Here is a 27,086-nt window from a genome sequence, read left to right on the forward strand (position 1 = left end):
TTCCAGCTGAGGGGCCGCAGCTCACAGTTCCAGGGCTGGGTCCGCCAGCACCCCACGCTACGCCAGGGCTCCACGTTCCAGCTGAGGGGCCGCAGCTCACAGTTCCAGGGCTGGGTCCAGCAACTTCCCAAGCAACGGCAGAGTCCCACGTTCCAGCTGAGGGGCCGCAGCTCACAGTTCCAGGGCTGGGTCCAGCAGCTTCCCAAGCAACGGCAGAGTCCCACGTTCCAGCTGAGGGGCCGCAGCCCATTGTTCCAGGGCTGGGTCCGCCAGCACCCCACGCTACGCCAGGGCTCCACGTTCCAGCTGAGGGGCCGCAGCTCACAGTTCCAGGGCTGGGTCCGCCAGCACCCCACGCTACGCCAGGGCTCCATGCTTCGGCTGATGGACCGCAGCCCACTGTTCCAGGTCTGGATCCGCCAGCACCCCAGGCTACGCCAGGGCTCCATGCTTCGACTGATGGACCGCAGCCCACTGTTCCAGGTCTGGGTCCGCCAGCACCCCACGCTACGCCAGGGCTCCAGGCTTCGGGTGATGGACCGCAGCTCACAGTTCCAGGGCTGGGTCCAGCAACTTCCCAAGCAACGGCAGAGTCCCACGTTCCAGCTGAGGGGCCGCAGCTCACAGTTCCAGGGCTGGGTCCGCCAGCTCCCAAGGCCACGCCAGAGTTCCACGTTCCAGCTGAGGGGCCGCAGCTCACAGTTCCAGGGCTGGGTCCAGCAGGTTCCCAAGCAACGGCAGAGTCCCACGTTCCAGCTGAGGGGCCGCAGCTCACAGTTCCAGGGTTGGGTCCGCCAGCACCCCACGCTACGCCAGGGCTCCACGTTCCAGCTGAGGGGCCGCAGCTCACAGTTCCAGGGCTGGGTCCAGCAACTTCCCAAGCAACGGCAGAGTCCCACGTTCCAGCTGAGGGGCCGCAGCTCACAGTTCCAGGGCTGGGTCCAGCAGCTTCCCAAGCAACGGCAGAGTCCCACGTTCCAGCTGAGGGGCCGCAGCCCATTGTTCCAGGGCTGGGTCCGCCAGCACCCCACGCTACGCCAGGGCTCCATGCTTCGGCTGATGGACCGCAGCCCACTGTTCCAGGTCTGGATCCGCCAGCACCCCAGGCTACGCCAGGGCTCCATGCTTCGACTGATGGACCGCAGCCCACTGTTCCAGGTCTGGGTCCGCCAGCACCCCAGGCTACGCCAGGGCTCCATGCTTCGACTGATGGACCGCAGCCCACTGTTCCAGGTCTGGGTCCGCCAGCACCCCACGCTACGCCAGGGCTCCAGGCTTCGGGTGATGGACCGCAGCTCACAGTTCCAGGGCTGGGTCCGCCAGCTTCCCAAGCTACACCAGAGTCCTACGTTCCAGCTGAGGGGCCGCAGCTCACAGTTCCAGGGCTGGGTCCGCCAGCTCCCAAGGCCACGCCAGAGTTCCACGTTCCAGCTGAGGGGCCGCAGCTCACAGTTCCAGGGCTGGGTCCAGCAGGTTCCCAAGCAACGGCAGAGTCCCACGTTCCAGCTGAGGGGCCGCAGCTCACAGTTCCAGGGCTGGGTCCGCCAGCACCCCACGCTACGCCAGGGCTCCACGTTCCAGCTGAGGGGCCGCAGCTCACAGTTCCAGGGCTGGGTCCAGCAACTTCCCAAGCAACGGCAGAGTCCCACGTTCCAGCTGAGGGGCCGCAGCTCACAGTTCCAGGGCTGGGTCCAGCAGCTTCCCAAGCAACGGCAGAGTCCCACGTTCCAGCTGAGGGGCCGCAGCCCATTGTTCCAGGGCTGGGTCCGCCAGCACCCCACGCTACGCCAGGGCTCCACGTTCCAGCTGAGGGGCCGCAGCTCACAGTTCCAGGGCTGGGTCCGCCAGCACCCCACGCTACGCCAGGGCTCCATGCTTCGGGTGATGGACCGCAGCTCACAGTTCCAGGGCTGGGTCCGCCAGCTTCCCAAGCTACACCAGAGTCCTACGTTCCAGCTGAGGGGCCGCAGCTCACAGTTCCAGGGCTGGGTCCGCCAGCTCCCAAGGCCTACAGAGTCCTACGTTCCAGCTGAGGGGCCGCAGCTCACAGTTCCAGGGCTGGGTCCGCCAGCTCCCAAGGCCACGCCAGAGTTCCACGTTCCAGCTGAGGGGCCGCAGCTCACAGTTCCAGGGCTGGGTCCAGCAGGTTCCCAAGCAACGGCAGAGTCCCACGTTCCAGCTGAGGGGCCGCAGCTCACAGTTCCAGGGCTGGGTCCGCCAGCACCCCACGCTACGCCAGGGCTCCACGTTCCAGCTGAGGGGCCGCAGCTCACAGTTCCAGGGCTGGGTCCAGCAACTTCCCAAGCAACGGCAGAGTCCCACGTTCCAGCTGAGGGGCCGCAGCTCACAGTTCCAGGGCTGGGTCCAGCAGCTTCCCAAGCAACGGCAGAGTCCCACGTTCCAGCTGAGGGGCCGCAGCCCATTGTTCCAGGGCTGGGTCCGCCAGCACCCCACGCTACGCCAGGGCTCCACGTTCCAGCTGAGGGGCCGCAGCTCACAGTTCCAGGGCTGGGTCCGCCAGCACCCCACGCTACGCCAGGGCTCCATGCTTCGGGTGATGGACCGCAGCTCACAGTTCCAGGGCTGGGTCCGCCAGCTTCCCAAGCTACACCAGAGTCCTACGTTCCAGCTGAGGGGCCGCAGCTCACAGTTCCAGGGCTGGGTCCGCCAGCTCCCAAGGCCACGCCAGAGTTCCACGTTCCAGCTGAGGGGCCGCAGCTCACAGTTCCAGGGCTGGGTCCAGCAGCTTCCTAAGCAACGGCAGAGTCCCACGTTCCAGCTGAGGGGCCGCAGCTCACAGTTCCAGGGCTGGGTCCGCCAGCACCCCACGCTACGCCAGGGCTCCATGCTTCGGGTGATGGACCGCAGCCCACTGTTCCAGGTCTGGGTCCGCCAGCACCCCACGCTACGCCAGGGCTCCAGGCTTCGGCTGATGGACCGCAGCTCACAGTTCCAGGGCTGGGTCCAGCAGGTTCCCAAGCAACGGCAGAGTCCCACGTTCCAGCTGAGGGGCCGCAGCTCACAGTTCCAGGGCTGGGTCCGCCAGCACCCCACGCTACGCCAGGGCTCCACGTTCCAGCTGAGGGGCCGCAGCTCACAGTTCCAGGGCTGGGTCCAGCAACTTCCCAAGCAACGGCAGAGTCCCACGTTCCAGCTGAGGGGCCGCAGCTCACAGTTCCAGGGCTGGGTCCAGCAGCTTCCCAAGCAACGGCAGAGTCCCACGTTCCAGCTGAGGGGCCGCAGCCCATTGTTCCAGGGCTGGGTCCGCCAGCACCCCACGCTACGCCAGGGCTCCACGTTCCAGCTGAGGGGCCGCAGCTCACAGTTCCAGGGCTGGGTCCGCCAGCACCCCACGCTACGCCAGGGCTCCATGCTTCGGGTGATGGACCGCAGCTCACAGTTCCAGGGCTGGGTCCGCCAGCTTCCCAAGCTACTCCAGAGTCCTACGTTCCAGCTGAGGGGCCGCAGCTCACAGTTCCAGGGCTGGGTCCGCCAGCTCCCAAGGCCACGCCAGAGTTCCACGTTCCAGCTGAGGGGCCGCAGCTCACAGTTCCAGGGCTGGGTCCAGCAGCTTCCTAAGCAACGGCAGAGTCCCACGTTCCAGCTGAGGGGCCGCAGCTCACAGTTCCAGGGCTGGGTCCGCCAGCACCCCACGCTACGCCAGGGCTCCATGCTTCGGCTGATGGACCGCAGCCCACTGTTCCAGGTCTGGGTCCGCCAGCACCCCACGCTACGCCAGGGCTCCAGGCTTCGGCTGATGGACCGCAGCTCACAGTTCCAGGGCTGGTTCCGCCAGCACCCAAGGCTACGCCAGAGTCCCACGTTCCAGCTGAGGGGCCGCAGCTCACAGTTCCAGGGCTGGGTCCGCCAGCACCCCACGCTACGCCAGGGCTCCACGTTCCAGCTGAGGGGCCGCAGCTCACAGTTCCAGGGCTGGGTCCAGCAGCTTCCCAAGCAACGGCAGAGTCCCACGTTCCAGCTGAGGGGCCGCAGCTCACAGTTCCAGGGCTGGGTCCAGCAGCTTCCCAAGCAACGGCAGAGTCCCACGTTCCAGCTGAGGGGCCGCAGCCCATTGTTCCAGGGCTGGGTCCGCCAGCACCCCACGCTACGCCAGGGCTCCACGTTCCAGCTGAGGGGCCGCAGCTCACAGTTCCAGGGCTGGGTCCAGCAGCTTCCCAAGCAACGGCAGAGTCCCACGTTCCAGCTGAGGGGCCGCAGCCCATTGTTCCAGGGCTGGGTCCGCCAGCACCCCACGCTACGCCAGGGCTCCACGTTCCAGCTGAGGGGCCGCAGCTCACAGTTCCAGGGCTGGGTCCGCCAGCTCCCAAGGCCACGCCAGAGTTCCACGTTCCAGCTGAGGGACCGCAGCTCACAGTTCCAGGGCTGGGTCCGCCAGCTCCCAAGCAACGGCAGAGTCCCACGTTCCAGCTGAGGGGCCGCAGCCCATTGTTCCAGGGCTGGGTCCAGCAGGTTCCCAAGCAACGGCAGAGTTCCACGTTCCAGCTGAGAGGCCGCAGCCCACAGTTCCAGGGCTGGGTCCGCCAGCACCCCACGCTACGCCAGGGCTCCAGGCTTCGGCTGATGGACTGCAGCTCACAGTTCCAGGGCTGGGTCCGCCAGCTCCCAAGGCTACGCCAGAGTCCCACGTTCCAGCTGAGGGGCCGCAGCTCACAGTTCCAGGGCTGGGTCCAGCAGCTTCCCAAGCTACGCCAGAGTTTAAATAAAATTGAATTGAATTACATTGAACTGAAGTGAAAGTCTCCAGTGAATCTTTCCAGTGAAAATTGATTATTTTTTTTAATCACTGTTTTGATCTTTTGTATTCCTGAGGTATTGATGGTTACGCTTAGAGGTAAGTAAAAAATGCAGAAAAATGTCAGTGAAATTCTCCTGCAATTTTTCCAATTAATTTAATAATTTTTGTTGTTTTTTTGTTTTTTTGTTGTTTTGTTTTTGTAGTTTCCGTTTTTTCTTTTTTTTTTTGTTTCCACAGATGCTGACCTGAGAAGTGCAAGCCTTGGATTTCCACAAGCACAAAGATATGGACCAGATGACAGGGATTACTGCAGGACCATCTGGAGGGTGGTGCGGTTGTATTGCCTTTGTGCTGTTTTCAACTGAATATATGTCAAAAAGGATTAACAAATGATCACATTCTGTTTTGTTTTGCACAGTGTCCCAATCATTTTGGAACTGTGATTGTAAAAATAAGTAGTTGAGTAGTTAGAAAATTCTCATATTCTGTCCTATTTCTGTTATATACAGCAACCCCTGACCCCACCCTCTACACCTGTCCAGACGACGAGGGCCGCCCGGGCCCGACCAGCACAGGGGATGCTGTTGTTTCCATTCACTTCTTCTGTGCTGGTGGGTTTGGGATGCTCCTCACAGATCTGCACATCGGAAGTTGCCACCAACTCACTGCATCTCGACTCAGAAGTCAAGTCAGTTAAGAAATTGAGTCAGTTCATTCTAGGAAAAAAAAGATAAATAATAAATACTGTGAATTTTTTAATTCAGTGTGTTTCTGATTTTAATTTTACTGAAATGTTTTCCAATGTTGAATTTTATTTCCTTGTTACGAAACTGTAAGGGAATCATGCAGCTCTTTTAAGCCCTAAGAGAAGTGACTATTGTTCTGAAGCACTGACAATAATCATTAATACAAAATCAGAGAGCAGGACTAGAAGCACAAATGTTTTAAGATACTAAGCTTGTGATGTCCTTGAACAAAGCAGAGAACTTCAAAAATGTTCCAGATGAGCTACACATTAGCCGACCACTCACATGGTTGTGAATGTGTAAAATTGTATGAAGCAGAGTTTCAATAAACACTGTCAAACCTCGTCAGCCAAAGCCACAGAGATAAACATTTATTTACTAATGAAGCATAGATTCTTCCATCAGTGCTACATTAAATGGTTACGTAAGTTGGCAGTTCATATTGAGTAAGTCTTAAATGTTTTTACTCACAGATTTCATGTTTTTAGAGCAGAGGGCTTTCCATTAAGAAGAGACAGGTGAGAGTGTCTTACACTGCTTTACTTCAGTGTAGGACATAATGAGTCTCTCCACAGTGCTCCTTGAAAGCTGACGAAAAGTCATGTATCTTCATGACACCATAATGTAAAAAGGTGTGTGTATATGTGTGTGTCAGACTCAGGCTGAGAGTCAGTCATGAGTGTGCATGACGTGAAATTACAGTTACTGAAACATGGGAATGTGCACATGGTTTTCAATAGACAACTGTCACAAGAAACCTCTCATCAGACTGTTGTGTTAGTGGGAGAATTCTAAGGTCACGTGACAGCCAACTTTGTCTCCCTGAAAGCCCAGAAGAACAAAAGCAAATCAAACTTTCATTCAATCTGACAAAAATCATGGCAACAATATAAACAAAAATAAATACATTTTTTTCTGTATAAACTGAAATTGTTAAGGTCAATATGTTTCTAAACAATTAAAAGAAAAACATCCCATGCTCACTGACTCAAGTCTGGGATAAAGGTCAGGTCCTTCATTTGGTTTAGTTCTTCACTACTACAGTGGAACTCAAATCATTTATTTGTGCAAATTCCAGCTTCTCTATGAAACATATGTATACATATGTATCCCTGATGTACACAACAGAATCACAGCAGCAGCTAACCCAGTGCCAATATTAAGTCCTAAAAGGGGTGCCCCTCTCCTCAAATGACTAATTGGATTTTTCTGAACAAACACCTGAACAGCAGTTAACTACAGTACTGCAACTTTGAGCTTCGAAGTAAACCATGTGGCAGTGACTTAACAATTCCTACAGAAAACGCACAATCAGTGAAACATCAACAACTACATCAGTTAAAACTGTGTGTGCATATTTCAAAACTATTTTTCCCAGAAAGGCAGGGAGGTTTGGGGCCTGCAAGCAGAGTGATCAAATATTCTGGAAAAAAAAAACAAAGGCACTTGCTATTTGAGGTTGACCACTCACACAGGTAGCCTCCTCTGCGTCAGATCAACATATACAGCTTATGCTCACAACTAGCAGTGGCACAAAAACACAGGTAAAGACTCAGCAGAATATTTTCCGCCTTCATAATGAAGCTGTGAGGTGGCGTTACAAGAACAACCAGAAGAATCATGAAAAACAAAAGAGTCCGGTTTTGCCTCTATGAAAGTGGACTGTGTCACTGGCATCCATAAGCTGGTGGCTGAGTGTTCATAGTCCATCAAGAAGCTCTGTGTTTTCATAGTGCAACTCTCACTGTCCATACCAAGCTACAAAAACAGTTTCTTCGAGTCGTGTCGATTATAAGTCCAAAGTATAACATCACACGCTTCAAGTGAGTATGGATAAGGTGTTTTTTCTGAATAAGACTTGAATACTTAACTGCAGTACAGAATTATGGAGCACTCCAACGTATTTAGGGGTCCCTTTTTAAGCCAGCAGCTTGTTCTTGAGGCTGTTCACTTTTGGGGAAAGCTTTGAACAATCCAGCTCGAGGAAAAGTTTCTGAAAGGCTTCAGAAGTGTACCTGAGTTCCTTGGGATAGGCAAGATCCACTGCATACGTCAATCCCATGAGCATGGCACCAGCCCTTGGAAATTTACCCAGACCAGTCAGGCCCTTTGTTCCTTCTATCACAATTCCGATGTCCTCTCTACCCTCTGACGGATTAGTCTGGATGCTGTAGATTTTCATCCCTTGTACAGCAAGGTCCTGTGCAACACTGTCCTCATCTACATCCTAAAATAGCAAGAACATTGTGTATTTCAGACTATACAGCTATAGGAAAAGGTCCTAAATAAACAGAGATAAAAGAGAGAGAGAGAGAGAGATCACTTCTGTATATTTTAATATATATTTTAACTTACATCATATTCTTTAAAGAGGTGCTCAGCATATTCCCCAAGGTACAACTTCAAACACCGGATGACAACATCTCTGGCTATATTGATGGCGGGATTGCTAGGTGCCTGAAATAACACAAATTAATATTACTCAAAGTCATTGTGCAGTTTTTAATACCAGGAGGTAAACACTGACCACTGGCATTGACCACCAGTCTTATGAAACTCTCCTTGTGGTAACTGAGGTTTCCAGAGGACCAACTAGAACTTCAGGAAGTCACCGGTCCTGGAAAAGGAAATATGACTATCATTGAACTTATGGTGAGCAGAGAGGTGAGTTTTGTCACCTTTGCATAAACTAGCTGCTACATTTTCTGATAACATACATTACTGGTTGTACATTCAAATTTACGGTAGCGATATAATTCTAAAAATGTAACTTAACAAAGATTGCAAAAATTGGCTATTTCGCAAACTGTTGACATGTAAGCAGCTGGAAAATAGTCAGATGTTTACATTTATACAGAAGATACACTGGTAAGAGGAGAGTACCACATGTAAAACACATATAGAGCAAATTTTAATCTGTGTTAAAATCTGTGTCAAAGGATATTGTTGATGTCTTCTGCTTTTGTGTTTCAGAAATGTATTGTAAATGTTTCACAAAAGACAGTTTCATGGCCTTTCAAATGATTGCCAATATGTTGGAAGAAGTCCTTCTCAGCAGAACAACTAGAATCACAAACTAAACACTTAAAGGCCGAGGAGGAGGAGTGGCAGCAATCTACCACTCCAGTCTTCAGATTAACCCCAAACCTAAATCCATCTATAGCTCATTTGAGAGTCTCACTCTCAGTCTGTCTCACCAAAACTGGAAGTCAGAAAAGCCAGTTTTATTAGTTGTTGTGTATCGCCCACCTGCTGCTGCTTACTCAGAGTTCCTGTCTGAGTTTTCTGACTTCTTATCTAGTTTAGTGCTCAGTACAGATAAAGTCATTATAGTAGGTGACTTCAACATTCATATGGATGTTGACTCTGACAGTCTTAAAACAGCCTTTAGTTCACTCTTAGATTCAATAGGTTTCCTTCAGATAGTGAATGAACCAACACACTGCCACAATCACACACTCGATCTGGTTCTCACCTATGGCCTAGAAACTAAGAACCTGTCAGTTGCCCCTCAAAACCCCCTCCTTTCAGACCATTCGCTTGTAGTTTTTGAACTAACTTTAGAAGACTTTACAGCACACAACAAAAAGGTCTATTACAGCAGATGCCTCTCTGAAGATTTAGGGATGCAATCCCATCACAGCTCCCCTCAGCTCCATGTACCAGTACAACAGACCGTACTGATTTAAACGTTACTCCTGCAGTAATTGATTCCTTTGTCAACAACACTGCAGCCACGTTGCACACAGTTTTAGATATGGTTGCCCCACTGAGAAAGAAGGTTAGAAATCATAGGAGGCTAGCTCCTTGGTATAATTCAAATTTAAGAACACTTAAACAAACATCAAGACGGATGGAGAGGAAGTGGTACTCCTCCAAATCAGCTGAATCCCAGAGGGCCTGGAAAGACAGTCTATTGACATACAAAAAGGCCCTTCGTGAAGCCAGAACTGCCTATTATTCAACATTAATAGAGAAAAACAAGAACAACCCACGTTTTCTCTTTAACACTGTAGCCAGGCTGACCAAGAGTCACAGCTCTGTTGAACCTTGTATTCCTGCAGCTCTTAGCAGTGAAGACTTCATGAGTTTCTTCACCAATAAAATCAATAACATTAGAGAAATAATCAATAAAGATCTTCCCAGAATAGCCAATATGGTGCCATCTCTAGTAATCTCTTTTAATCCTACTCCATCTCTGGACAGGTTCCTGCCCATAGACCTCCCCGAGCTGACCTCCAGCATTAACAAATCTAACCCAACTACATGTCTCTTAGACCCCATCCCAACTAAGCTCCTCAAGGACGTCTTTCCCTTGATTGGCGTTTCCCTCTTAGATCAGATAAACTTATCCTTAACAACAGGTTATGTACCACAGGCGTTTAAAACCGCTGTTATTAGACCTTTACTTAAAAAACCTTCACTTGACCCAGACATCTTAGCAAACTATAGGCCGATATCCAACCTCCCGTTCTTATCTAAAATACTCGAAAGAGTGGTTGCAAATCAGTTGATTGATTACCTACACAGGTACAGTCTCTTTGAGATATTTCAGTCTGGTTTTAGAGCCCATCACAGCACAGAAACAGCACTGGTTAAAGTCACAAATGACCTCCTCATGGCATCAGACCGCGGGCTTGTCTCCATACTTGTTTTGCTAGATCTCAGTGCTGCTTTCGACACTGTAGATCACAGCATTTTATTACACAGATTAGAACATGAGACTAGGATCACAGGGACTGCGCTATGCTGGTTCAAATCATATTTAACAGATAGATTTCACTTTGCTCAAGTTAATAATGTTTCCTCTTCATATATAAGGGTTAGCCTCGGTGTTCCACAAGGTTCAGTGCTTGGGCCGATCCTGTTCACCTTATACATGCTCCCTCTAGGAAATATTATTCAGAAACATGGCATAAACTTTCATTGTTATGCTGATGACACTCAGCTGTACTTATCCTTAAAGCCTGAAGAAACAGAGCCGTTAGCCAGACTCCAGGCATGTCTTAAGGACATAAAGGACTGGATGACCTCCAATTTTTTATTATTAAACTCAGACAAAACTGAGATCATTGTTCTAGGCCCCAAACACCTTAGAAATAGAATAGCTGATAATATTCTCTCTCTGGACGGCATTACTTTGGCCTCCAGTACGACTGCAAGGAACCTCGGCGTTATCTTTGATCAAGATGTGTCATTTATTCATCACATTAAACAGACCTCTAAGACCGCCTTCTTTCACCTCCGTAATATCGCTAAGATTAGGAGTGTCCTCTCTCAGAGTGATGCTGAAAAACTTGTTCATGCTTTTGTTACTTCTAGGCTGGACTACTGCAACTCACTATTGTCAGGATGTCCAAATTATTCTATTAATAACCTGCAGCTGATCCAAAATGCAGCAGCTAGAGTTTTAACAGGAATCAGTAAAAGGGATCATATCTCCCCCATCTTAGCTTCTCTTCACTGGCTTCCGGTAAAATTCAGAATAGACTTTAAAATTCTCCTACTTACATATAAGGCCCTAAATGGACTTGCCCCATCATACCTGCAGGATCTAATAGTCCCATATATTCCCAATAGAACACTCAGATCACAGAGTGCAGGTTTACTTACAGTTCCCAGAATTTATAAAAGTAGAACGGGAGGACGAGCCTTTAGCTATCAGGCACCCCTGCTGTGGAACCAGTTGCCAACCTGGGTTCGACAGGCAGACACCACCTCCACTTTTAAGACTAAACTTAAAACCTTTCTGTTTAGTAAAGCATATAGTTAGCACCAAATAAAGTGTGTAGGGCATAGTTTCACCCACCTCATGATATATAGCCACAGGTAGAATAGGTCTGACTAACTGTTAATCTTTAAATCTCTATCATAGCTAAGCTGCTATAGGCCTATGCTGCCGGGGGACACAAACATGATCCACCAAGCAGTTTCCCCTCCTCCTTCTCCTCTTCTATCCTCTCCCCTCGTCAGATTAACATGCAGTTCATTATTGTATGTCACTAACTGTGTGTCCAGTGCTCCTCGTAGTCTTGTGTCTCTCCCTCCCTCTCTCTCTCTCTCTCTCTGTATCTTTCCTCAGGTATCTCTCCATCCAGATCTTCAAGTTGAACTGTAGCCGGCTCTATGACCAACCCAATGTGTATTGTTGACATCTGCCTGTCATTCCTCTATGTACCGACTATGGGCGGGGTGGTTCTCCCTACGGGCCGAAATCGAACTGATAGGATAGTGATTCTCAACATCACATAAAAAAAAAAAAAAAAGAATACATGAATATTACAGCAGTTCATTATAATTTTCAATACTATAAATTTCCTATAACTTGTGAAATGTTAAAATCATATTGAGGTGGTAGCAAAAAGTGAAACTAAACCGTTGAGATTTTGTTTTGCTTATCTTTTTAGTAATGTCATTTCTCATGTTGCAAATTGCTTTCCTGCCTGTACAACATCCATTGCACGTCTGCCCGTCCTGGGTGAGGGATCCCTCCTCTGTTGCTCACCCTGAGGTTTCTTCCATTTTTTCCTGTTAAAGGTTTTTCTGGGAGTTTTTCCTTAGTCGATGTGAGGGTCGAAGGGCAGGGGATGTTGCTGATGTTATGTTAAGCCCTTTGAGACAAACTGCTTGTAAAAATGGGCTATACAAATAAAGTTGACTTGACTTGACTTGACTTAAAAGTGGAGGTGATATTTGGCTGAAGACTGTCCTCAGCTGCATGGTAACTGGACAAATGTGTGTGAAGCGCACTCTGCGTTTTGAATGTGCAAGGGCAACTACCATAGAGACATGGCTGAGATTGCCCACGACCAAATGTTGCATGCTGTAGTCTGTAATGTTTTAGTAGGTTCCCTTTTGTAGAAGACTTGCAGATCTTACACTGCCATCCCATAGGCATAAACCTAAACTAGTGAGAAAAGAAAGTCCTATTAACTTGTACACAGGATAACTGCATAAATAGTAAACTACTTCATTAGTAAAACTGAGGACCTTTGATTTTAGTGTTGGTTCTTTTTCAGTCATATACATTTAAATAGTTCTTGTCTGCCATTTATGAAAGTTCACAAAAAGATATGTCCAAATCAAGTCTCATCATAATTTAATTCTTCCTGGTGGCGGGGCCAAACTGGGTTTTTTTTTTTTTTGACCGTGGAAGTTTCCCAGCAGCCAGAGCCCAGGGGCGGCCGGTGGGAGGAGGCAGAGAGTCCGCAGCTGCCACACCGCACAGCCTTTTTCAAGGCACTTAACCCCCCATGCTGCCCACTGCTCCTGTGTGTGTTTCACTGCATGTATTTTGACGGGTGTTGCATGTGTGTGTTCAACTAAGGATGGGTCAAATGCAGAAGACGAATTCAGTGTGTGTATGTAAAAATATATATACTGTCAATAAAGCTGATTCTTATTATTCTTCTTCTTAATTGTATCTATGAAAAGCGTTTTCTATATTTTATGCTGCTTTCATTTCAACTTCAGGTTGGAACTTCAGGTTTTGACCATCACTGATGATCTAAAGTGTAGCAAATTTGCTTAACCAGCAAAGGTTGTTTTTTATAAGTTATGAAGTTATGAAGTTATCAACATGGTATTGCAAAACAATGAACAAACCCTTGCACATACTGTATGTGAAATGTAACATAATAGTATACTGTGTACTGTATATTGTAAGTGAAATACATACCTGTTGTTGAATTACTGACAGAAAACTTCATGCACCTAGAATGAAATGCATAGCTTTAAGTCATTTGGATAATTAATATTTTAAGCACAAACTCAAACACACGTGTATTCATGTCTCCCTGTGACAGACTGTGACGCAGTCATCACCTATTCATTAACACAGAATGATGTTTTGTTACACATATACTAGAATAATAAAATAAAGGAAAAAATATTTTTGTTGTATGTGAATATGCGCTCTGATTGTGTCTTTTATTTTTCTCTTGTCATTCGACATCCATGCACATTGCCAAAACTGACTGATCTGGAGTGATGAAAACAGGTTATTTGCAATGTGACCTACATATATTTGACAAGGCTATGCTGTGGGAAGACACATGCGTTCTCTCTTACTATTTTGCGCATAACATGTGGCATAATGTATACAGTGTTATGAATCTATAGGAGCAAACAGACAGTAACAGTGACGACGCCAGGGTTAGTACAATAAAAGGGGGGTGCGGGGGACCCCACACCACCAGTCATTTACTGCGGTCAAGCCAGCCTGCGATTCCAAAACGCGGTCAAGCCAGCCTCCCCAATGTTTTCGAGTGCCCCCGTATGTGAGACACTATGGTAATAGCGAGTTCAAACCGATTTCACAATAAAAGCATGAATTGCTACGGTACAGAGAAGTGCGAGGGCTGTTAGAAAAGTCAATCTCTCAATCAAGAACTTCAAATTTTTCACCTTTCGTTTCGTCTGCCCTGTCACGTGACGGCTTCTCACCAATCATAGCCTCACAACAAAGTCTTTGGTCACACCACCAGGAAGTAAAAGGCACCTGACACATCCATGGCCAAAAGATTCCAGCAGTACGATTACATGCCATAGACTCTTAGCGATTTGTTGTCCTGTAGGTTGATAATATCATCTCAATGAATTTCCCGCACACGTTTCATTGATAGACTTTTTGTTTAAAGTAGAGGTAGAAATCGTGTATTGCTCAATGGCCAGTTCCTTTCCAAGTGTGTCCGAGCTTGTTGCGGAGGCTCGGCGTTTGTACGGTGACATGTTCGGGGAAGAGGCTCCTCTGATGGCGGTGTGCGCTCCTGGACGAGTCAACCTGATCGGGGAGCACACTGACTACAACCAGGGATTTGTACTTCCAATGGTAACAGTTTGACTGTTCAATCGGTTGCACACAGCTTGCCAATGGTGATTTGGGTGAAATGATAACATCAGCATCTGTGCCACCAAATGTCATTCAAAAATGTGGAATTTAAATGTTCCCTTGCTTGTTTTGCGAACACGTTTTTCATGACATAACTTTGGCTCTCTTGAAACACGTTACAAGGAGTCTCTCTGCTGTTCGGCCGTGGAGACTCTCCTTCCAATTTCGAAATACTTGAGTATTTCCATTTTCTGCTACTCCTTTCTACTCCATACTAATTCAGAGTTAGATATTAGTTAAGTTTACTATACTGCAGTTGTTTAACAGCTTAAGATACTAGTTACATTACTTAATTTAGTGTATCAGTATGAAATGTAATATTATAGATTGAGAAGACTTAATTGATTCCTGACTAGAAATTCATTTTCTGTCATTTTCTACCCTTCGCCATATCAGTATAAAGTTGGATTTAGCTCTTTAGTCTACAACCCCCCCCCCCCCCCCCCCACACACACACACACACACCACAACACACACACACAAATGAAAAATACAGCTTTTTTCAATGATTCAATGATCAGCCAGTTCTGTAATCTTGCATTAACAGCAGTTTTTAATCTCCTTTAGGGTGGGTCACTAGCATGACACATTTAGCAGAAAAGCAGAACCAAGGATTAGCAAGTGGACTATGCTTCTGTGTACCACTAATGAGAATGAAATGTTATACTTTTTGTTTGTTTATTAATGGAGTTTGACCCCTCCGACAAAGACAACCACTCAGTTTGCTTTGCGGCTTTGCTTGTGTTTGTTGAATCAGGCCTTGCCTCTGGTGACTGTGGTGGTGGGGAGTCAAACTTCTGGACATGATGTTACCGTGGTGACAGCAACTAAGGATGCTGGTGAGCCTCGGAGGATGGACTTCAGCCTGCCCACTGATGGATCACCGCTGTCCCCAGGGTTACCCAGCTGGGCAAACTACGTGAAGGGTGTTATACAGCATTACAGGGGTAAACAAATGAGCAATGTATACAGCTGTAAAAGCTAGGAATCAACTGTGTTTTTGTCAGGGTCCATACCGGTTATTACTAATTAAGAGGACCAGTAAGCAATATTTGGACCTGGTATACAGTACATTCACAGTAAAAATCAAAAATATTAGTTTCAAAATTTAGAATACAAGTTTTAGATTGTAACTAAATACATTTACTCAAGTACTATACTTAAAATGCACTAAGTACCAGCACCTTAAAATTATACTTGATTAGTTCCATTTTCTGCTACTTCATACTTTTCACTCCACTGCACTCATTAAATAACTTAACTAGTAATTAGTTGCAGATTCAGATTATTAATAGAAAATAGATTATATTAAGTTACCTCATGAAGCATGTACTGTCAAACTGAATGAGATCAGATGTCACAAAGGTTCTATTATCCTACACTGTTTGGACACCACATGATATTTATTAAATGTGTACTTTCTGTGCGTCCTGCTACGCTTCAGCTCCTCCCGTCCCGGGTTTCCGGGCAGTGATAACCAGCAGTGTCCCCCTGGGAGGAGGTCTGTCCAGCTCTGCCTCCCTGGAGGTGGCTTTCTATACATTCCTGCAGCAACTTAAGCCAGGTCAGTTGTTTTTTTTTGTTTGTTTTTTTTTTTTTTATACAGACTTCAATATGTGTACAGTCAGGAACCTTCTTTATAATAGAGATAGATGATGAGCAATGATTTCTAAACTGATGCTCAAAATGCAAAAAAAAAAAAAAACCCCGAAAAAAACAAAACCACTTTTCTTCTTTAGGTATATGACTGTGGATTTTTAGTATCCATTTGACATTTTTCTACAGATGATGGAGACAAGATATCCAAAGCATTAGCTTGTCAGCAGGCAGAACACACTCACGCCGGTGTACCCTGTGGTATTATGGATCAGTTTGTGTCTGTGCTCGGCAGGGAGGGCCATGCTTTGCTCCTTGACTGCAGGTAAACATCCAAAGAGAGTCGATTAATCCAAGAGTCTTTGGTAACATCAAGATGTCTGGTTCCTTTCTTCTTTGTTACAATTTGCTTTGCTTGCTCTTGTTTTGTATGGCAGATTTTATTGGGCTTTAATGTTTTGTAACCCACGCTAGTTAATCCACAAATTATCATGATCCACATAAATTTTATTATCCACAAACATGTATATTTTTATTTGTGTTTTGTACGTATAGGTTTATTTCCTTGTAAACACATGTTTTAATTTAACATAGAAATGATATATGTTTTACAAATGTAAATACCCAAATGTAGAGTCATATTTGCACATTTATGGATCACTTCCTGTCAGACCATGTGACATTTGTAACTTCCCTTCTATATGTTTTAGTAATTTTGATCTGCAAATATGTAAAGCCCATACCCCTTTTATGTGAAATTAAGGTACATATTTTATCTTTAGGGATTTAACTCCATGTTTCATGGATAGAATTCTATGTCCGTAGATAGTGAATTTTTGTGGTTCGTGGTCCATATTTGTGGATTGTTTAATCAAAGTCGCATAAATGTACAGTTTTTGGCTACCTTTTCCAAACACTGAGGAAATTCCGTATACTGCACCTTTATCAGTTGCGTATGTGTGGTTTGACGCAGGTCCCTGGAGGCCACCCCTGTACCTCTGACAGATCCAGGCCTGGTCATTCTCATCACCAACTCCAATGTGAAACATTCTCTGACCGGCAGCGAGTATCCCACGAGACGCAGACAGTGTGAAGAGGCTGCCTCCATCCTGGGAAAGGAAAGTCTCAGAGATGCAACTATGAAGGACCTGGAGGGTGTGAAGGCTATATTTTTATTCATTTATGCTGATCCATTTTGTCACTGGCCCACTGTCTTATCTTATTGTCCCCTGTCCAGCACTGTCCTGTCCTTTACTGTCCTGATTCCTGTCCCATCATATCATCTTTCAATCCATCAGTGTCATTCTGCTGTCCTTTTTCTTTTCTTTTCTTTCAGAATCTTTGGAAATATGTTTATCTTATTTTCCAACGGGGAGATGAGAAAAATCATTCAGTCTCTCATTCAGAGATGATGTAGTTAGCCTAGCTTAGCATAATGACTGGAAGCAGGTTGGGGCAACTAGCCTGACTCTGTCCCAAGTTCTAAAACAGTCTTAACAACACTTTTAAACTAGCTTTTAATATTTGTTGAGATGCAGTCAGAAATGTCCCTTTAGCCTCCAGGCTATGGATTCTATAGAATCATATTTCTGTTTTGCTGATAGCTAAGGTGACCGTGGCAACCGACTGACTTGCTCTCAGAACTGTGTCTTATTAAGTTCTGCATCAAAAGCGACATTTTCTGCTTTATGCTGTACAATTGTGCTGCCACTGAATGGCTCTCTAGCTATACAGCCTGCAAAAGTACCATTAAGAAGCTTACTTTGTCCCCACCAGGATGTTTTTGTTAGCTTTTTAAAAGAATTACACTTAAAAAACACAACCAGATGAGATCCTCCAGATCACAAAGACGATGCATAGAGCAAACAGAGAAAACGCTAAACACAAAAGGAGCACAAAGTGCAGGAAGGACAAAGGAAATGTATTTAATGTAAACAGTACAAACAGAATAACATGCACAGTTTAAGAAGAGTTTGTGTGATGGGTGTGCACGGGCATCCACAATGCTGATGGCTGCAGCATGTGGTGAGAATGTCCCTGATGGAGGACAGAGAGACCCTGATGATCTCCTCTGCTCTTCTGAGCTCTCTGCTCATCAGCCAGACCTCATCAACAACAGAAGAGTCATGATTACTATTTACCTATTTATTTTCCAGCTGATACGATAAGCGATCATTACCTGCCTCTCATGGCTGATACCTAAGATAAGTGATAACATCACACTTTACTTTAAAAAAGAAGTTCAAAGCTTGTAGTGCATACCCCAACCTACTGAGTGAATGATCAGCGTTAAGCCAGTGAAAGAAATTTGCCTTCGTAATTTCAGCTCCTTTTATCAGCCATCATTATTAAATTAGAAATTTTGCTGTCAGGCTGATAATTTACTGGCCCAGTAAATATTGTTCATCGCTAGTTCAAGTACAGGTTCTGATAGTCTGTATGCAAAAAAACAACTTCTCCCTTGCTTTCTTCAAAAGGATGACACACAACAATTAATCTTTAGACTGTAAAAATTAATATGCAAGTTAATTCCGAGAGCTCTAACAGCCGATATGTCCACTGGAGGTTGACTTAATGTGTATATTTAACCTCATCTATCATTTCAGAGATGAAGGATAGACTGGATGACGTAACCTATCGAAGAGCTCGTCATGTGATTGAGGAGATAGAAAGAACTGTCCGTGCTGCTGAAGCCCTGAAGAGAGGAGCCTACAAAGAGTTTGGAAAGCTTATGGTGGAGAGCCACAGCTCACTTAGGTACAGTCAAAGCAGCTGTGGTGCATCTGTTGAATGTAGAGTCACTGTTCAAGACAGACTGAGGCAGGTAACCTGGTGTCCCTCTGTCAGAGACCTGTACGAGGTGAGCTGCAGGGAGCTGGATGAGCTGGTGTCTGCAGCCATGGAGGTGGAGGGGGTGTTTGGTAGCCGAATGACAGGTGGAGGCTTCGGGGGATGCACTGTGACTCTGCTGCAGGCCCACGCCATTGACAGGACTATACTGCACATTCAGGTTAAAACACACACAAACACACACGCACATTCAGGAGCTCATGTATTATTTACAAGAGAGATCATGTGCACTATATGTTAAAGGGCAGGATTGTCATTATTAAGTCCATTGTAAAGAGTGTAAGTCCAAGTGAAGTTTTTCTTTTGAATCCACATATGGAAAGCTGAAGCTGCCTTTATTAAAGGTACATTTCACAGATAATGTGGTGATATTTCAAACATCCAGGGAGGATTTGGATGGTTAACAGATGAAAACAACCATGGAACACACTCTTCTTTCTTCTGATAACTTTACATGTACATCTGTGAGCACCTGATGCTACATTAACGTACCTTTTTATAAATGTCAGCGTTCTGCATGTTTTCATAGTTTGTCTCAGCTGTTTTGTCCCTTCTTTTCTAATCCACTATAGATTAATTTAGTCCATAAATCTGTTTCTTTCAAAACCATCAGATAATATTACTGATGCAAACAGACCACTGAATCAACCTCTGAGAAACCAGTAGTTTGGGTGGCAGAGGAAAGTGTTTTACTCATCAACAGCCACTGAATTTGTTTCTGCAGATGCAGGTTGGCCTTTGCATTAGATTTTTCATGAAGCTGGTTTTAAATGACTATTTTGTGATGTGTATGTTTTTGTTGACAAAATGAACGGCAGCTCAGACAGCACATGGTTGGTGTTTGGTTTGTTCTACGGTAGAAACAATGCAGTGCAAGAGAACCTGCGCCCTCTGTGGATATGCAAGGCTCATTGGAAGATAACAAAATCACACGACTACACTTAGCATTCTGATGAATAGTGACCCGATGTTGGTGCACAGAAGTCTGGGTGTGACTGAGGTATGGCTGAATGTCTCAGATGTCTTCGCAGTATAGGTTGAAATCGATTTGTAAATGATTGCATTCTGTTTTGTTTCATGTCTGCAGCAGTAGTTACAGACTTCATTATTGTCATCCTGCGACATTATACGGCAGGTGCGACAAAGCCGTTTTTATGAGTCTGTTTTTCTGGAGATCTTTGCATTCCGAAGGGTATTTAAAATGAAAAGTTTCTGAGGACATTGTTCATTTGTTCTCTGGGGATAAAAAGCACTTCTCAGTGTTCAGGCTGTCACTTTAAGGGGGGGCATTTCAGACAAATTGCCCAGTCCCCCGTGTCTTGCTCAGACAGCTCCAGTGTGTGTGTGTGTGTGTGTGTGTGTGTGTGTGAGAGAGCGAGAGCGAGAGATCGGGGGTATGAGCTGAGAATAAAAGCGAGCTTCGTGGCGACGGAGCCAGAAGTGTCCAGTGATTAGCATGCTGGTCTGGTCACTGTGGCCCCGCTGCCTTTCTGCCTCAGTGCAGTCAGAGTGAAGGCCTTGCTGTTGGCTGACACCATTCAGAATCCTGCAGGAGATACATCAACAACAATTTAAACTTAGCCACAGAAAAAACACGGGGAACACCTGCATTCATAAGGATGTTTCCTATGAGGAAAAGTGACAAGGAGAAGACCAGCAGACTTTTATAGGCTTTTATAAATCTCCAGCTTTGGAAGCAGACTTGGCAGATTTCCTCGCATCTTTCCTCACTTGGCCTTTTCCCGGCTACTACTGTGGCTTGCTCACTGTCAGTGGAGACAAGTTTTTCTGGGACACAATAGAAACCCTCGAAATTTCCCTCAGTCCTCAGCATTCCTGAGAACCAGAGCAGAAGGATCCTTGGGCTCCCAACAGCAACATCAGAGAAAACTTTACTGGGTCACAGAAATCACTGCTAACCCTCCAAGATGCTGAACCTCAACTCACCGGACGACAACAGCAACAGGAACTCTCTCCAGGACCCAGTTTCCTTGAACGTCGGTGGAGAAATTTACACAACAACCCTGGACACTCTGACGCGCTGCCGTGACTCCATGTTAGGTGCTATGTTCACCGGACAAATGCCTGTGCTTAGAGATAACAGAGGGAATGTTTTCATAGACCGTGATGGAAAGGTGTTCAGGTACATTCTTAATTACCTACGCTCCAGCTCCCTGGACCTACCCAATGGCTTTTCAGAGCTGGCACTACTGCGGAGAGAGGCCGATTTCTTCCAGATACGCCCCCTGCTGGAGGAGATTCGCCATTACGAAGCATCAGTGCCTCTCAGCCTTAGAGGAGGGCCACTGGGAGCCATGATTATGGTGAATGTTGATTCCAAGGTACGCATTTTAAAGTTGGACCAACAGGTCAGTCTTGCAGTGAATCAAGCAAATGGCCCTCATGCAAGAGCGACATGTAGGAACAAAAGTGGCACGTACGAGTGATTTAAGTGATTTAAACAAATGAGCGTTTCAGAGCTGAGAGAGACACTCAGAGAAGCTACAGTAGGAAAACACCGACTGAAAATGAATTCTAAAGCTTTCATCCCAGTGAATTTGGAGTTTAAATATCAAGCAATCAAGTAAAAATAACACAAAAAAATCAAACTTTAATTGTAAAAATACAATTAATTAATATACTGTTTACCATATACCATCATGACTGGCCAATTGAATTTTTCATGGTACGACTTAAAGGATATAACTTAATGATTTAGAAAAATCTGTCACTCCAACAACTGTCTCAGGGCGTCGATGGAGATGGCCGTCAGGGCGTGATAAATCACTGTAACAGCTCACAGTGTGACATCACGTATTGTCTTTATATCTGTCACAGTACAGTGCTGCTCTGACAACACGTGCTTGACAACTGCATTAATATTTTCAATTTTTTTTTTAGGGGAGAGGGGGTCGTGTAAAAAGAGTGCTGACACAGCTTTGTTTGGTTTGTGCCCACTGTATGGCGGGTCTTAAAGCTCTGTAGTATGAAATTCTGAATGAAACTAGCTCACCTACTGCAACTTAGATGCGCCGATTATGATGATGATGAAATTACATGAACATGCACCTCCTCATGACCACATGATGACATTCATCAGGTTGAAAGTAGCAATTTATAGCATTTTTTTGCCCTGTTAGGAGAATTTGTTGAATGTTATTTAAAACACTGGTATGAGCAAAACAAAAAGATAAGATGAAAGATAAGAATAAGAAAATGTTCTCTTGCATGAGGCCCATTATTTGATTTTAAATTAAGTTTAGATTTAGCCTGACTGTTATGATGCACGATTTCAGGTTTATTGTAAAATGAATGAGTTGCCTGTAGAAGCTACAGCTGGTACAATCAGATCTGGTAAACCAGTTTAAAGCAGTACAACCAATGAGAAATAACATCTTAATTCGTGATCTTTCAGCACACTAAGGGGTTGGACATTTGGACAGTGCCAGACTCTGTGCTTAGTGTTGATGTCTTTTGCACACAGTCATCAGGATGCTGTCAGCATTCTCATCTAACGCTTCGTAAGAAAGCGAATAAGCACCTTTCTCAAAATGTCAAAGCTTCTTTTGACCTGAACTGAAAATTTGACTGCCTTTCAGTGGAAAATTTTGGCCTTTGGAGCATGTTGTTTAGCATGTAAATAGTGTATGAGCAAAGGATGCGTGTGTGGAAAGACCAGTTCTTTGTTTGTGTACACCCTGGAGGAGGTGTCGTCAGCATATTCTGCCCTCTCATTCCAGGTCCGTGTTCTCCACTTTAACTTACGCCACGGGCCAGAAAACTATGAGCTTCGTACGTGCTCTGTGCGAGCTCTCACAGTTGACCTCTTTTGTACCTGGAGAGCCTTCCTGGCACTGCTTTGCGAGCGCTTCTCCTACATAACATCCCAGGGTCTCACTAGCCCACATCCATGCAACCCGAGGCAGAACAGGCTGAAACTGGAGTGGGTGCCGAGACCTGATGAACTGCCGCAGGATCAGTACGACAAGCAGCGCTACCGGGGACTGTCTGTCTCTAACCCTGAGGTCGCACAGTCGGATGACATTATGAAAATGCACTGGAGTCCCTGTGAAATCACAGACATGCAGGGCTTTGTCGAGGAGCTGCTGAAGGTGTCTCTGGCTGAAGGATTCAAGGTTGATCTGGTGACTCCTGACCCAGCGGAAATTCTTAACTGCACCTCACTTAGACTTGTCAAGCGCTGAGCCCTAGGCAAAGAACAGCAGAACATGCCAAGCTGATGAACTGTAGATTATTATTCCCTCGAATGAGCTCATTATCTTGAGAACTATAAATGTTTAATCAAATCGTTTAGGGTTAGAGCTAACTTTGAAAATCTAAAGGATAGAGATTATGCCTAGGAGATCACTGAACAGTTTACCAAAATTAAAGTGCATTAAATGCACAGTATGTAATTTCTGCCGCTGAGGGTCTTTCAGTAAAAACAGTAACAAAAGATCACATTTGATAACACCGCGAGGTATCAAGGGATCATGGGAATTAATTGTGAAACAAAGCATGCAGCAAATGACAAGTGAGTAATACAAATTATAATATACAATAGAGTGATGAGCTGGCTTTCATATGGAAACCATATGAAATGTAATCTTTAATAAAAGTATATATTTCTCTGGCTTGAAGATTGCTGAAAACATTTAGGACAGTGTAAGTTCTAGTCATTTATAGACATTGTGGAAATCCTATGTATTGTATGTTTAACTACCAAAAAAAAACCCTACAAACGCTGATACTTAGTTAGATGTACATATAACTATAATCTAAAACATTACTAGCATCATATATACATGAACTTGATGGTTTTTGGGCTGTCAAACATGTATGTCTGCTTTGGATAAAGTAGACATAGACTCTGTGTACAAGACTGTTACAAACAAAGAACTACAGTACAGTGCTGTGCCAGTACTACAGGAAAACTGCAGTGATTTGGACATACAATCCCGAAGAAGGTGGGACACTGTGCTTGAAATGTAAATAAAAACAGAACGCAATCATTTACAAACAAACTGTATTTACTGACAGCCATTTCAACAAAGTGTTCCTGAGCCCATGAAGTAATATCCTTTATACAACCATGTGTTTCACAAAGTGGTGAACCTTTGGCTTGTCCTTACTTGTGAACAATTTAGCCTTTCGAGGATGTCCCTTTCATACCCAATCATGATACTGTCACCTGTTAACAATGAACCTGTTTACCAGTGGAATGTTTTTCAGCAGTACGTAAATGTCCCTGTCTTTTGTCAGCCATGTGCCAATATATGGCTTGTATAGTGGATATAGAGTATATATCAATATATTTTTGGGAATAATAATGTTGTCAGGACTCTCACAGGCTGCATGAGTAACTGATTATGAAACTTGTAGCATAGCAGTTGAATGAGTGTTCATTGGCATAGCTTAACTGGAGCCATTGATAGGTGTGGGATAAAACTTGGTTCTGCTTTCTGTTGGTTTCCCAGTAAGATCTGGAACTTTTTGAAAATCTTCTACTTTTGTTATGCCCTCCACACATAGGCTCAGTGGCTACTGTAACCTCTCTCATTTACCTCCTGTTTTATTGACACTCAACTTCAAAGTGTACGTTTTTTCCTAGGTTTTCCATGTTGTTGTCATGGAAAGAATAGATAAAAATTCAGTTAAACACTTTTTTTCTTTTGCCACCTACTAAAATCCGCACCTACATATTGAAATTGCTCATTGATAATATTTCATGATTAATTCAGCTGTGTTTTCTGTATCTGTCTGCCCTTTGAATGACTCACAGAGGGAGTCAGATGAGTTATAAACAGTGTGTGTGTAATTTTAGTCCGGAGGAAGCAGTAGTAAAGGAAGTTTGAAGAAGGAAAAGATGTGTCTCGGCTGAGGAGGAAAGGTGTCTAGTTGCGAAAACAAAGCCAGTGGTTCTTTCCTCTTGCTCCCTCTCTGAACTTCCTTCCTAGTACTGTAAGAATGAATGGTTCCACAGCCATTTTGGATGGACAGTGTGCTTTATGGTTCACATCATGTCATCAGTATGCTCACAAGTAGCTTTAATGCTTAAATCCCATGTTTAGTGATTTGTTTCAGATTCATTATTGGTTGATGGTTACCATTGTTGTAATTATTAATCGTTTGTGTATTTTTCCTCAATAGGAGCGATACAGTGGAACCCCAACTTTTTATGTGACAACTCCTTCAGAGGGAGCGCGGGCTCTCAGTCTGTCCTGACCTCAGTCAGCACATCTCTGCCATATGAGCATGTTACATTTATTCCTCTTTACAGGCTTTACTACTTGGTTATGTTTCTGTTTTTGTCAGAAAAATAAAATTTTATGTTACAGACTGTAGCAGATTTAAAAAAATCATTTAGCTAATGTAGGGAAAAGTGCCTTCACAATAAAACTGTTTTCTGATAACATTTTAACCCAGTGCTTGTCTAGATAACTTGTGGCAACCGTATATCTGATCATATACAGCCTAAATTTTTATTACTTCCATGGAATAAAACATGTGAAACTGTTATGTGGCTTTTTTCTTATAAATATATGCAACATTTCAATAAATATATTTTTGAATTTAAACCTGTAGACATGGGTTTTCTACCTGACTGTAGTGTAATGTAAGCATACATTGTGATTACATTGTGGTTACATGCAACCCTAGTAACACAGAACATATATATATAACGTTAGCCTATAGTTCTCTGAAGGTTAGTTAGAACCTAACCAAGAACTTACGTTAAGGGAATGTTCCCTAATGGTTATACAGAAACCTACTGAAGTCCAAAGTTCCCTAAACATTGAGGGAACCAACCATCCTGGTAGCATTGATGCTAATAAGCAACAGTTAGCTGTTGTTTAACAGTTAACTATTAACTAGCAACAGTTAACTGTTGTTTATTGGCATCGATCGATTATTAGCTGCTTAAAAATGTTCAAAACAGAGATATAACTGGACAGACTAACAAAGTAATAAGTTATATATTTCTCTACTGCATTATACTTGGAATGCAACAATTATAAGCAGACTGAAATTAAATTAAAGGTATAATGAGATAATGGTAGGCTACTGCTGTAGTGTAGTATAAGAATTTCACAACAGAAAGTAAAAGTCTACATTTCTTTTTGATATCATACAGCCATTTTCTATTCATATTGTAAGTTGTCTGAGGGTCTACATCTTAATTGTTACAAAAATGTAACCACCTTATCATTTTAACAAATAATGACCTAATTTCCCAGCAGACAAGCTCAAAACCTCATGAGAACTGTAATTGTGAAATTATTATCCAAATATTTGCTCTTTTGTTTAAATCCCATAAGCCATGCAGAAGAGAATACCAATTTTCCTGAAAAGACAGCATTATATTTATTTTAAGAATGATAAAAGAAGCCACTTAAATTAAAAACTGCAGTCGGCCAAGAAAGCTTTCGGAGCGGAAGCTAACGCGGAAGTAGGGCGGGACTTGCTCTTTAGATAGGAGTTTACAATAGTTTACAAGGTGCACTTGAAGGCATCATAAGGGAGGAGTTAACAAAGCACTGAAGTTTAGCCTAGCAGGAAACACTGAGGCTATCGCCGTAGCGGTGGAAAAAGAAGGAGCAGTTTTTAGTTTTAAATTGGTGCTCAGACCTGCTGTTTCCTCGGCAAATACGCTGTCGTTTGGATCTAAGAAGTAGTCGTTTTCAGTCCGGTCACATTTTCCTTGAGTTTGTATGAGGAGAGCACTCCAAGTCAACTAAAGCACCGGACGCTGGCTGGAGGTGGAATCTTAACCAGCGTTTATTATCAGTGGACATCGGCTGAGCAACGGCCGTTTGGAATCAGGTGGGTTAGGAGGATGGCCCGCATTCCACGTTTACAGAGATCTGGTGCCCACAGGTGTTTGCTTGTGAGCCAGTTGGCTAATGATTGAACTGCCCTGTTCATCTAAGCCACCTGCTTTCTGTTCAACACATGAACGGCTCAAACTCAGGCTAGCTAAAGTTGCATGTTTAGCCAGACATCATTTTTCTATTTGTTAACTGGCTAGCTGGCTAATTTCTACTCCTGATATGCTACCCAAAAATCAAGTAACTTAGTGTTGTTGCTTTTGTATCACTTAAGCTGATTTCGTACATTGTTCTCCACATACGTTGTGTATTGTTAATCAACAAAAGGTTGTTTGCCTACATGGTTAAGTTTCATCAGTTGTGTTAATCTACCTGCTATCTCACAATCATATTCCGCCGCTAGTATAACGTTAAATGGT

At 44.8% G+C, this 27,086-nt stretch overlaps 3 protein-coding genes and 1 long non-coding RNA gene across 8 annotated transcripts in view; all 4 read left to right on the forward strand.

Annotated features, from left to right (window-relative positions):
- The first annotated feature begins 4,806 nt into the window (after window positions 1-4,806).
- On the forward strand, window positions 4,807-5,856 carry LOC124052759. The gene is made up of 2 exons (XR_006842051.1): window positions 4,807-4,852; window positions 4,960-5,856. It is a non-coding gene; the product is annotated as an uncharacterized LOC124052759 (long non-coding RNA).
- Window positions 5,857-13,967: 8,111 nt separating this feature from the next.
- On the forward strand, window positions 13,968-25,355 carry galk1 (galactokinase 1). Its single transcript, XM_046377962.1, has 8 exons — window positions 13,968-14,332; window positions 15,150-15,339; window positions 15,837-15,956; window positions 16,178-16,313; window positions 16,962-17,143; window positions 18,595-18,745; window positions 18,836-18,998; window positions 24,989-25,355. The coding sequence occupies exons 1-8, from the start codon at window positions 14,168-14,170 to the stop codon at window positions 25,061-25,063; spliced, it is 1,182 nt and encodes a 393-aa protein (XP_046233918.1). The 5' UTR covers window positions 13,968-14,167; the 3' UTR covers window positions 25,064-25,355.
- Window positions 19,860-24,982, forward strand: LOC124053036 (BTB/POZ domain-containing protein KCTD21-like). The gene is made up of 2 exons (XM_046377963.1): window positions 19,860-21,180; window positions 22,579-24,982. Exons 1-2 carry the CDS (start codon window positions 20,767-20,769, stop codon window positions 23,041-23,043), a joined length of 879 nt encoding a protein of 292 aa, XP_046233919.1. The 5' UTR covers window positions 19,860-20,766; the 3' UTR covers window positions 23,044-24,982.
- A 979-nt stretch (window positions 25,356-26,334) lies between the features above and the next one.
- llgl2 (LLGL scribble cell polarity complex component 2) overlaps window positions 26,335-27,086 on the forward strand; it is a 29,220-nt gene continuing 28,468 nt past the window's right edge. For all 5 annotated transcript variants that reach the window (XM_046377958.1, XM_046377957.1, XM_046377959.1 and 2 more), the window contains exon 1: window positions 26,335-26,662. The gene's annotated coding sequence lies outside the window, so the exon portion shown is untranslated. The remainder of the gene's footprint in view (window positions 26,663-27,086) is intronic.

The sequence above is a fragment of the Scatophagus argus genome, chromosome 21, assembly GCF_020382885.2.
Source record: "Scatophagus argus isolate fScaArg1 chromosome 21, fScaArg1.pri, whole genome shotgun sequence".
NCBI lineage: Eukaryota > Metazoa > Chordata > Actinopteri > Scatophagidae > Scatophagus > Scatophagus argus.

Excerpts from the sequence above, each read along its gene's own strand:
- galk1 (XM_046377962.1), top strand. The coding sequence starts at position 14,168 with ATGGCCAGTTCCTTTCCAAGTGTGTCCGAGCTTGTTGCGGAGGCTCGG. Across the intron at positions 15,340-15,836 it reads TGTTATACAGCATTACAGGG|CTCCTCCCGTCCCGGGTTTC; the intron begins GTAAACAAATGA and ends GCTACGCTTCAG. Across the intron at positions 18,999-24,988 it reads GGACTATACTGCACATTCAG|GAGCGATACAGTGGAACCCC; the intron begins GTTAAAACACAC and ends TTTCCTCAATAG.
- LOC124053036 (XM_046377963.1), top strand. The coding sequence starts at position 20,767 with ATGCTGAACCTCAACTCACCGGACGACAACAGCAACAGGAACTCTCTC. Across the intron at positions 21,181-22,578 it reads TGGTGAATGTTGATTCCAAG|GTCCGTGTTCTCCACTTTAA; the intron begins GTACGCATTTTA and ends CTCTCATTCCAG.